The sequence below is a fragment of the Mastacembelus armatus genome, chromosome 7 (genome assembly GCF_900324485.2).
Source record: "Mastacembelus armatus chromosome 7, fMasArm1.2, whole genome shotgun sequence".
NCBI classification, from domain to species: Eukaryota; Metazoa; Chordata; class Actinopteri; order Synbranchiformes; family Mastacembelidae; genus Mastacembelus; species Mastacembelus armatus.
Genome location: NC_046639.1, coordinates 19,387,433 through 19,399,673, shown reverse-complemented (window position 1 = coordinate 19,399,673; position 12,241 = coordinate 19,387,433). Strand labels below are relative to the sequence as shown.

General features: G+C 39.7%; 1 protein-coding gene across 2 annotated transcripts in view; it reads left to right on the top strand.

Annotated features, from left to right (window-relative positions):
• LOC113145332 (tumor necrosis factor receptor superfamily member 14-like) overlaps positions 1-12,241 on the top strand; it is a 33,252-nt gene that overhangs the window by 7,645 nt on the left and 13,366 nt on the right. Inside the window, exons 1-3 of one of the 2 annotated variants that reach the window (XM_026331922.2) lie at positions 3,277-4,851; positions 6,041-6,225; positions 6,612-6,705. In XM_026331922.2, coding sequence (XP_026187707.1) covers positions 6,175-6,225; positions 6,612-6,705 — 145 coding nt within the window. In that variant the 5' untranslated portion in view covers positions 3,277-4,851; positions 6,041-6,174. Of the gene's footprint in view, positions 1-1,741; positions 1,777-3,276; positions 4,852-6,040; positions 6,226-6,611; positions 6,706-12,241 lie in introns of those variants that run through there. The other variant, XM_026331921.1, reaches the window with a different exon arrangement.

Below are 12,241 nucleotides of genomic sequence, written 5' to 3'. Positions count from 1 at the left end.
ATAACAGTAAACTTAAACTCTTTAAACTCAGTTTTGACTGTATTTACAAAGGAAATCGAGTTATCAAGGACTGCTCTAAGACCAGAACTACATTCTGCCTCCTTTGCCCTGAGGGAACCTTCATGAATCAGTCAACTGGACGCAGACGGTGTTTTACATGTCTGAACTTTGATGAAGGTATGTTTTTAAGTATTTTTAAAGTATTTGTAGAAAACTGACTGAAATGGGTTCTGAGTGAAAGCATCAGAGTTCTCTAATAAACTACTTGCACAAACACGTATTCTGTGACTGACAGTACAAATGTTTTCTATAACTGACTTCAGAAAAACCAGCAGCAACTCTCTTACGTTCCCATCAACCCTCTGCTTTTTGCAGTGTCCACATTAACTCTGTTGTTTCTGTTTACGTCTTTCCTTTACATCTTCTGACTCAATATTTTGTATAATGAATGTTGATATATAATGGTTATAATGCAGATCTACATGTAGCAGCAAACTGCTCGTGTAGTGTAGTTAAAGGTGTAGTGTAAAATGCAATAGATTTAGTGACATCTAAGATAACAGAATGGAACATTTTGAGCACCCCTCACACAATATATTTAAAGATGGTTACAATCATATGCTTTCAACTGGACATAATAGGGAGATGTTTATGTTGCTCTGTAACAGAAGAAGTTCAGTGATCAGTTCATATGTAACCCTGTATCTGTGTTGACAGATTCTGGTCTGAAGAGAAAGAGATCATGTACATTTATATCAGATACAGTTTGTGAACCACTGGAGGGATTCTACTGTATTGACTCTACAGGGGACGGATGTGAGGCAGCACAGAAACACAAACATTGTCAACCAGGACAATACATCAGCCAGAAAGGTTGGTTTTCCATAACATCTTAAATATTAGAGGTAATGTTTAATTTTATAATGAGAACATCTAATTTCATTAATCTCAGCTGATTAACAATTCGTGCCTTTTGTGTCCATCATTTCTGTGGATTTTTGAAACTGTATAACTCAAACATGGGAAACAAACAGAAACTCATCTGTACATTGCTGTCTGTGGAGTGATCCCCCTAAAAGATATAATTGAGATGTCCTCCTCTGGAGGTCTGACAAACTCGCTTCCACCCAACGGCGGTTACAAGAAGTGTAGTCAGTGTTACTGTTTGAAAAGCTGAGATATTACTTTTGCATAGCAAGAAGTAAAACACTAAATACATTCAGGAGGAAACCCCCTTTAAATAATTAATGTTTCAGCATCAACATGTTTACATACATATTCTGTGCATAAATATTTGCATGAAGAATTTAAATTTGTAACATCTGGACAATTATGCTCTTCAACACAACAGTTGGTTTATTTATGAAGCTGGGGTGATTTCCCCTTTACAGTGAATCAGAATCCCATCATGCTTTGCACTTATGAGAGAAAAACCTCAAATCTCAGTAATCCAGTTTTAAATCCGCTAGAGAGAAAAATGACACGTCTCATGAAGTTCTGCGATGCCATATAATATTTTAAAGCCTTTGAATTATATATGTACTGAACTAGGTTAAACATATTTGTATGTGTTTTCAGGAACTGCAGTGAGGGAACATTTTCAGATGGGACATTTGAATCTTGTCGACCACACACACAGTAAGTGAAGCATCAGACATGAACACACCTGGTTCTTACAACAGCAGTGAATTCATGACGTCCTCCACATGTTGATGTTACAAATGTCCCTCTGACTTTTCAGATGTGACTCAGTGAATCTTCAGCTGATTAAAGCAGGAACAGCTTCAACTGATGCTGAATGTGGAGAACACAGTTCAACTCAGACGATTCTAATCTGGGTTTTAGTGTCTTTTTTATTAATTTGCCTATTTATGTTTGGGTTTGTGATTTACATAGAAGGAAGAAACTACATTTAACATGTCTAACAAGTAAGATTTCAAAATATTATGGTTTTAATGGATGATGATACTTTCAACCAAGTTGCTGATTAAGATGTTTTTTAATGGGTTTGATATCAGGGTCAGCCAAAGAAGGAAGAGCAGCTGTTTCCAACATAATATGTTTGTTACTCTCTTTTTGAAACAGTAATGTGCACTATAGAACATTTCTTATGTTTAAATAATAATTAAGTACAAATTTTGATATTTTATCACAAAGGAAACAGCACATAGAAGACAATGAGAAGTATTATAAATGATCAGCAGCAGGTAAAGGAGCCTATGCATTCGTCATTCAAATATACATTGACAGAGAATGTTTGGTAACGTCTTTACACATGTAAAAGAGGTAACTGCTTCAAGTTGTCATATTTCTCTCTTTAGAGTGAGACAGCTCATATATACACGTAGATACAAGCTCGCTACACTGCAAAGTAAATGTGATCTAGAATCCAGTAATGATCCAGTTGGATGCTGGCACATTGTCTTTGCAGTGTACAGACATAAACACAAACAAGCTGAACTTCCTTCTCTGTTCCAAACTGAACCTGCCATCTACATAGCTGCTGATCAACAGTCTGGATCTCTACAGATGTGAGTGCACAGAGAATAGAGACAACCAGAGAAATTAAGAGAGTCCTTCACTGTGTTACAAAAGGAACTCTTTACAGAACCGCTGTCTACAGACTGAATCATTATGTCACATACAAGTTACTGTACAGATGCTGAATTCAGCCTGGGATTAAAACCTGAAGTCAGTTGCTGCCTTAGTTTATGTCCAGGCTCTTCATTCATTGGACAGGAGTGTCTCCATCTCTGTGACATTTGGACATGCTGTTGGATCTGATGAAACTTTAGCTGCTATAAATAAGCCCAAACACCTGAAACAGAAGATACAGACATGTACAACTTCCCCTGAGTGCAGGTACTGGATAAAGACAAATGCTTTTATAGTTTAAACATTCCCACTGGAGGTATTCAACTTCTAGACATTTTCTCTGTAAATGACTTAAACTTTAACTTTCTTGGTTGTGTCCTGCAGATAATTCAGACATTTAAATTGTGAATCGTGATTTGGCGCTATACAAATAAAACTGAATTGAATTTAATTTAATTAAAATAAACAGTTTTTATAAAGATACACTAATCCTCAAGCCAAACACAAAGAATCCTGAAATTAATTCAAATGTTACTAACGTTGCATCTCCTGCTTAGTCGATCTAAAAAGTCACCTCTTATTTTTTAATGTTGTAATTTTTAACTTATTGTGAGTCTTGATGCACAGGACAACCAACTATTGTTAGTTGATTTCATGTTGCTTTAATCTGCAAGTTGTGTGTTTGCTAACATAAATTATAAGATACCACTTACAGATTTGTATCACTTATAATGTTTGAGACAGAAAATGTATATTTGATTATTTTGGATTAATTAGATCAGTTTGTTTTTTTAAAAGGTAAAAAACTGAAAGAAATGTAGAAAAAAGACGTTTATAGCATGGGGCAGAAATCAAAAGGAAGAGATGAACATAACTCATATAGGTGACACGGTGTCATCACTGGGTATCCATCATAAGAAAATGGACAATGCAAATATTGTAATGACTCATGCAGTTGAACACGAATTACTGACATGTAGTAAATATATCAAGCAAAGGAAAGAATCATCAATATTAAGGAAAGATTTGAGATTCTGGAATCTTGTTAGGAAACTAAGCATCATGGAGAGTCTGAGGTCTTTTGATCAAGTACTTAAAAATCGTTTTTTATGTTTTGTTTTTGGCCAGTCTAATGCTCCACACTCCAGTCCAGTGGGTGGTGGTACTGCACCTGTAATATGGTTCAGTAATGTCAAAATTTACAAACCGTTAAAGCCTGATACACACTGCAGTCCAGTCGGTGGTGGTGGTGTTAATTCGACGAAGAAGATGGAGGAGGACCAGTAGAAGAGTACTAGAGAAACTGGATTTACTACAGAAAATGGATTTGCTGTGGAAATATAAGAAGCTAGCACAAATGTATGGAGAATTACACAGCTGGGTCAAAAGATCCCCAGGTGCTAGAGGAGCAGCAGTGATAGTGATCAGGTGTAATGTTAAGGACTAGCATTTCTATAGTTATGCAGTGGAGCTATATGCAATGTTGAAAGCTTTAGAGTGGGCTGAAGAGAGCACATCAGATAACGGACTCATATGAAGAACAATAATATTCAGTGGGGTTGGAATTGGACACAGTTACCTCAATAGGAAAACACCTACAGGATATTGTGATTTTTGTCAAGGAGCTGAAATGAATAATCATCATTATATCATGCAGGAACTATCCCAGGGAAAGAGTAGATATGATTTCACTGTTGCAGGAATTTAGATCATCAGAAATCAGAGTTTAAAAAGTATATTTGATGGCATGTGAACCACAGTTATTAGTCTGTTGCCCCCGTTGCTGTGTTCACGTATGTCCAAACGAACCGATCTTTGGGGTTAAACGCTCCCTGTTTCAGAACAATTGCTCAGTTGTAAATTCACCCTCAGTCTCTGATCACGATGCAGCATGATTCAACACATACTGATTCAGCACAGAGCGAATGCAGTTCAGTGAGTTTAATTATTTAATAAACTAAATTAAGACGTCACAAACTGGCACATAAAATACAAAATAATTAGATCGGATTTTATCAACGCAGACGTGTAATAGCTGATGACTCTCGTCTTTCCAAAAGTACATAAATTCACAGTTGCTCCACAGACGCACTGAAACATGTGCATGAATCAGATAACTCCGGTTAATCTGTCCATAAATCACAATGTCTGTTTTATTTATTTTATTATGCCTGTTCCTACACTACACATGGGACCTAAACTGCTGACTGCAGACAACTAATCTGCGTAGTCTGCGCATGTGTGGCAGCAGAAACGGTAAGATATTTTCCATCCGTATACATGTTTGTTAAATCACAGCTGAACCTTTAGCACAGGTCGGACCAGTGTATCGTTGTGGTTCCTCGTTGGTCCTGAATGTCCCCGTTTTCCAAAGGTCTCAGCAGACTGCGCCTTTATCTCTTATTTCAGGCTGAAATACGGAGCGTTATTTCCGCAAACGCTGCAGCTCCTTGTTTCTCTTCGTAAATATATTAGAAAACTGTTAAACACCAATGTCAATGTTAATGTTAATGTAAATGTTAATGTAAAGACTCAGCAGCACCAGAGACGACTGTACTGTAATTACCGTAATTATTAATAAAAGAGAAATAAAAAGTGAAAGAAAGAGAAGAGAAATCGGCGCCATTTTGTTTGACTCTAAAGCCTCTTTTGTTTTATCTGTGATGTCTGGTGCATAATAATTATTAACTTTTTCTGACTAAAAGAGCCCTGGTCACAGTAAAAACTGGTCTGGTCAGGTGCGTGAAAACCTTCCGCTGTCAGTTTTATATACTGAAGTATGGAAGCCCCCCCACCCCAAGCAGTGAGCTGCTACGAAGTGGTGGTGTTGGTGGTGAAGGAGGAGAGGTAGGACCCAAATGCAGGACAAACTGGTTTATTTACCATGGATCGTCCAGGGCTCAGGCACAAACACAAATTATCTCCGCCACTCGGCGGGCAGGCAAAACGACACTCGGCCTTAAGGACACAAAACAGAAACTCCTTCTCACTGCTGCAAACAACGCTATACATATAACGCAATGCACATGTAATGCAATGCTCCGACAAAGAACAAAGAAGAACAGGTGGTATAAATAGACACCAAACAAAGGATAACTAAACATAGGTGAAAGTAATCTTACTTATAAACACAAAGCTACCCCTGATAAATACAGGAAAAAATAGGAAACCAGCCAAAATAAAAGTCCAAAACCGGAACTCAAACTTAACTTCATGACATAAGCAGGAAAGTCCTAGCCCAGCTCCAAGTTTAATGAACACTGCCTGTCCAAACAAAGGAAGTGAAACCAAAGCTCAGCTAGTTCTGCTGCTGCTGGTCATTTGTTGACAATTCAAAGAGTCAGAATCTACATGTCAGTCCACCAGCAGAAATCAGGTGTTAAAGGTTCCTCTTTCTCCTATGGGGCCTTACAGTTTAACATGATTTTGTTGTTTTTGTTTACAGGTGCTGTCCTCCTGTTTGTAGACAGTATCTTCCAGTTTCCAGATGTTTTCCTCCTATTTCCAGATGTTTTCTTCCTACTAATGTCATCTCAGATGTTAGAGACATGGTATCCTCCTCACATGTAACCTGTCGACATGTTCAATACGTCTTTGAGAAGAAACCCTGTGGCAGCTGCATCTGTTTTGGTAAATTGTTTAATGGAGATAATTAGATGAAGCTTATATTAATAATGTAAACATCATATTTCTCCTTCTCTCTGACATTTCTGACCAATGAATTTTTGCATATGAATAAACAGTTAAATTCATTGTAAAACATTGTAATATAATGTAATTTTAAGAGTGATCTATTAGCAGAAATCAAATATATCTAAGAATGAGCCTTTTAAATCTGCATTAAATCTTCCTCCTCCTCCTGTTTTATTTCTCACCTCCTTTATATTCCCACCTCATCCAGTCTCTGTTAGTCATGTTTTTAATGTTGACATTTTATGTTTGACTCACTCAGACAAACTCTTCACAATGTTACAGTTTCCACCACCTTTACTGAGACAAAACCTTATTCTTCACAGATACTGCTGATGAAAGTCTTCAGTGGACACACCCTCACATGTCAACGAGCAGAGTATCAGATAGGGAATGAATGCTGTCCTATGTGCCCCCCAGGTATGAGCCAACTGAATGGGAACGTTTTTGTTGTGTTGTTAGTGTTGGGGATTGCCCCACTGAATGCTGGTTTATATTTAATGACTGCTGCAGAGCTTTTGTCAGGGAGTCAGACTCATCATATTGAGTTTGACTGTTTATTGCACAAGATTTGACCATACACATGTTAGTGTCATTGAGGTAGTTTTTGAAATAAATAAACAACAGATATGAATAGTCATTGTGCAAATATAACCAAGGACTCAACATATCACAAACTCGATAATAAACAACTTCGTAAGGTGTACTGATATATGGAATATAAACTGAAATGTATCAGCAATATCTCAGTGTGAATAACAATCTGCATTTTAGCGTAGACACTTTCTGCTCCTGGGTGTAACAGACGCTCATCAAATTCTTTGATAAGGAGCTTTGTTACTGTGTGTCTTGGGTCCAGCACAATGTGGTGGATTTGTTCTGGGTCTGAGTTGATGATACCAAGGGTATCACTTGCAGAGTTCCACCGAAGCCCCAATGTGGGCTCCATTGAGTCAACATGGACTTGAACTAACCACTGCTCTGTGGCAGAGGAGCAGGCTTCAGTAGGAAGATGGGTGACCACAGCTGGGTGGCTACTAGCCCACTGTCTGAGGTCAAGTCCTCCTTCGGCTAACATGCTGCATAATTGATCCACTGTTTGTTTGGCTGCAGCAACAGTAGGAAAGCTTGCGAGGCAATTGTCCACATAGAAACTCTGGTATACTATTTGTTGTAACCCTGGAGATTTGGCTTTCAAAGTACAAGCATGATGTTGCAGGGCGAAGATGGCACAGCATGTACTACTTGTTGTACCAAATGGTAGAACTTGCCATTCATACACATTTGGGGGGGTTCTTACTCTGTAGGTCTCTCGAAATGAAACAAAGATCTGAAGACAGACCTGATGGAACATGCCCACGATATCTGAGCTTACAACCTCATAATGCTGTCTGAATCTTAGCAGTACGCCCAACAGTGATGGTCCGAGTGCAGGCCCAGGCAGGGGTTGACTGTGTTGGAACTGGAATGTCCTCCCTCAGTTCCGCGTGTTCGTTTGATTGATAAAACGGAGGAGATAAATATGGTCTCAAATTAGCCGTTTATTAACACACTGAATAAAGCAGTTGCAGAGCTCTGGGTCAGACTGTCCCTAACACCAACAGTGTTCTCTGTCAGTTCATGAAGTCTGACTGCCTATTTTTCCCTTAACCCAGTGATAATATTACAGAGTGAAATGTGCAATCTTTAGGAAGCTGGCGTGTTCTTCTCCCATAGGTTGAGAACGCTGGGATGTCCCGAGATATCCCGTTGCTATGCCTCCTGGCAGAGGTCAACCTGCCCTGTAAGACAGAGTTCAACAACAAAAGCACCAGGCACATCCTATCTGATGTTATGTCTAATTTATTTCTCATCCTGTGGGAAACCTTGCAATTACTGAAAAACAAGTTCATGTCTAAACTACTATTGTTTCACACATACTAGAATGCTTCATGATTATACTGTAATAATGCCTTAAAGGTTTAATCCATAATATGATAAAAGTAATCTAATACTGCCTTATACCTTAAGCTGTAATGTAATAGAAGTAATAATTCCCACAATTCCCCCTTTTGGTCTCTCCTCCGAGAGACCAACCCACAAATATGGAAATTTTATTGCACAGCCATTGTGACGTCTTCCTCCTCAAACACCATCGCCTCCCCCTTTGGAGTAAGCAGAGGCATTCGGAGAGCCACCTGCTGGCCCTCAATGGTGGTCACATACAGACACATAAGTCTGTGACAAAGAGATCTAATACAGGGAATACAACAACAACCACACAATACTAGAGCAGTGACCATACCAGCGAGAGAAATGAGAGCAGCAATAATTGCCATCTTTCATTTGCCAAATCTGTGAGTGAACCAATTATCCAAAGGGTCATTAATACCTGAATGTTCATGCATCTACCTGGAGAGGGTCCATAGGCCCTCCAAAGCTTTGGTGACGGACCCATCTGGAGCTGTGTTGTTAGGGATAAAAGTACAACACAGATTCCCAAACACAGAACCCACACCCCCTTTTCCAGCCAATAACATGTCTAGCGCCATTCTGTTCCGTGTCGTCATTAGGGAAGTGGGACCCCATTGCTCTGAGAGGCCCTCAATGGCGTCACTAGTGAGTTGGGTCAATCTCAGCAGGTTGAAATGTACGTAATTAATGCGATCCACATTTTTGTTGGGGGTGACTAAGAAGAATGCCGAAATTATATGTACCCTGTTTCCACCTGGTCTGCCAATTTGTATTCATCAGGGGCCCTCTTCGAACTCCAATTGCATCAATGTATGTGGGGCTGCCCTGTGTAAGATCAGGCCGGGAACGTGGTGGCGCCGTTTCTGGGTAAGTTTCGCTGGAATTGATTGTGTTGGACCTAGGGGAAACATGGGAACCTTATTAGGAGGCCCAATCGGTGCTATTAGAACACCTAAGCGAACCATAGCACAGGTGCCCTGCCAGGATGAGGGCAAATGTAGGTGTAAGTGTAACCCTCCTCTGCCACGGGATACCTGCCACAGAAGATGACAGAACACAGATCAAATTGAAAAGAAGTTGCGGACCCCTTGACCTACGTTCACTCAATACCTCCATAATAGAGCAGACAATAGTCGCTGGTTTTTACGGCTCTCTTACCTCTTGTCTCAGTGGTCTGGTCATGCTCATATTCCTCCCAAAGCAGCATTCCCACCAATATCATTAGACTAAGCCCTACTACTACAACTATGGTAAATTTCCTGTGTGGCAGACCCATACTGCCCTACTCTGAGACTAGCAAAGGCACTAATACAATAATAGAGGAAGGAAGCAATACAAGCGTAGCAGAAAATATAAAAGTACAGTATAAAATACTGGTGGCATACTAGAAGGCTTAGCAAACAGTTTTTCTCTGCTGGTGCGCACATACTCCAGTCACACCCTACATCACCTTTCCCTTACAGTCTCACTGCGTAAGGGAGATGTCCTCTCCAGCACCCTGAACAGCCCCGTCCAGCGCGGTTTCAACCACATAGGGTGTCATCAAATAATGCAAAGACATCGTTTACTGGCTGAAGGGCAGGTGGAAGTAGACAGCTGCAGTGTGCAGTTCAAGCCTGGCTGTAGCAATTCTTTCTCAAGGGAGGAGAACATACCAGGTCTTATCTCAGTGGAGTGAGTAGCATTCTCTGGCTGTTGCAAACCTTTCTTAAAGAAGAACAAAATCAACATAACTGTGGTCAGTGATATGACAGTCAATATGCTTATTGTCAGTTTCACCCCACAAAATAATCTAAAGGGGTGTCAGGGTCGATATATTGGACCCTCCATGGCAAAATGTACCTCTGAGCAGTCTTCTCCCCAGGTCACTCTACTCCTCACTCACCTAATTCCCCTGGGTGCGGTTGGTTTCTTCACTGGTTTGAGACGAGTGGTCCCTATTGGTCCCACCCCCCTTTGTAGCCAGACTTCACCACAGGTTAGTTGGAGTTTAGAGTGAGTCCCTGCTGGTTTGACAGAATTACTCAGACAGTACTTTTACCTCTTTACAGTGTGTTAAATGAATCCAGGAAGGTCTTTCAGCAATTCTCACAACCATGGGTGCGGACAGCAGTACTTGGTAAGGTCCTTCCCAGCACAGAGAAAACCAATACTTCCTCATGATGATTTTTCAAAGACCCAGTCTCCTGGATTCACTCTGGAGTCTGGTTCAGGCTCAGGACCCTCCTGTTGTGCATTACTCACAGATACAACATTTTTATTAGTCAACATTTTTGCCATGTAATCAGCAGTGGTCTCAGTCATGTGAGCATCCTCCTTAATGAATGGTTTTAACTGAGGTAGATGATAACACTGCAGTAAGATGTTTAATTACCTGGTTTACAAAATGTTTACCATTATCACAATAGATTTTCTCTGGAATTCCAAATCTGGGAATAATAGTAGTTGTCAGTGTTTTAGCTACTGTTAGTGCATCAGGATGCTTTAATAGAAACACTTCAGTCCATTTGGTTACTGCATCAATGATCACTAAACAGTATTACTTTCCCTCACAGTTATTTAATTCCATCCATGCAAATGTGTTGAAAGGATATTCAGGTAGTGGAAACTTTCCACTATTTCTTGTCCCAATCTGTCCCTGTGGATTATTTTTGCACATATTTCACAATGCTGCACCGTTAACAAAAAATTTTACAGTAGTTTGTAAAACCGCATGTTGTAAACACTATGTTTACTAATCTACCATCCCTCCTGCTGACGTATGCACATTAGCATGCGTCAGTACAGCTGCATATCTAAATAAAGTTTTTGGTAATACTACTTTGCATCTTTACATCTTCAAACATTATTGTCATTTAATTTACACTATTTTCTTATCCATAAGTCTATTTCATTTGTTGGTGCACTATTCTACATGTCTTTAAGTATCTGCTCATCAAGATATTCAACTGTAACAGTGTCTTGCAGAGGCAGTAATTTATGGGCTGCCTGTGTCGCTGCCTTATCAGCTCTGTGAATGAAAATAGAGTCTGCCCCTGGTATGTGGGCAGCACACTTACAAATTGCTACCGTCTTAGGCAGCTGTACAGCATCAAGAAGTTGTAAAATAAAGTCTTTGTGTGTGATGGGCTTGCCAGATGATGTGATCATTCCTCTGTTCCTCCACTGCTGAGCAAACACATGCACAGTTGAAAATCCATAATTGCTGTCAGTGTAGATATTAGCTACTTTTACTTCTCATACTTTACAAGCTTCTGTCATGGTAATACGTCTCACTGCCTGCAATGATAAATGAGATGGAAGTGATTCAACTTTAAAACATCTTTAAGGATTACAACAGTATCTCCTGTCGAATTAGATCAGTCTAAATTTTTTTTTTTCTTCTTACAAGATCCATCTACAAACATTGTCATTTCAGCATCTTTATAAGGTGTGTCAGCTTGGTCAACCCTGGGCAACACTCTATTCTCAGTTTCAGCAATACAATCGTGGCCGACCATCCTCAGCTATAGACATTAATGTAGCAGGATTAAAGGTTGTACATCGTTCAATAGTGAGATGTGGCTGTGAAAGCAATGTAGTCATGCAGGACAGATGTTTAGCTGGTGACATGGATGCTAATCTTGTTTTGCAACAACAGGACAGAGACTGCATGTGGAACCTTTAGTGTCAGAGGATGGAACAACTTAATGTTTGCTGAAGCTTGGACTGTCATGGAGGCTGCAATAACAGCTTGAATACACACAGGCATTGCTATTGGATCCATGCATAAAACAGTTCTCATAGTTAGGCAGTCCTAAAACAGAGGTGCTGCTCAGGGTCTTTTTAAGACCATCAAAGGCTTTTTCTGCAATTTCAGTCATTTTATTTTATCATAAGTTGCCATAGGTGTGTCATAAATCAATTTCAACAATGGACTAGACAACTCTGAATAGTTTGGTATCCATGCTCTGCAGAAGTTTGTCATACTTAAGAAAAACATCATCTGTCTTTGAGTTTGTAG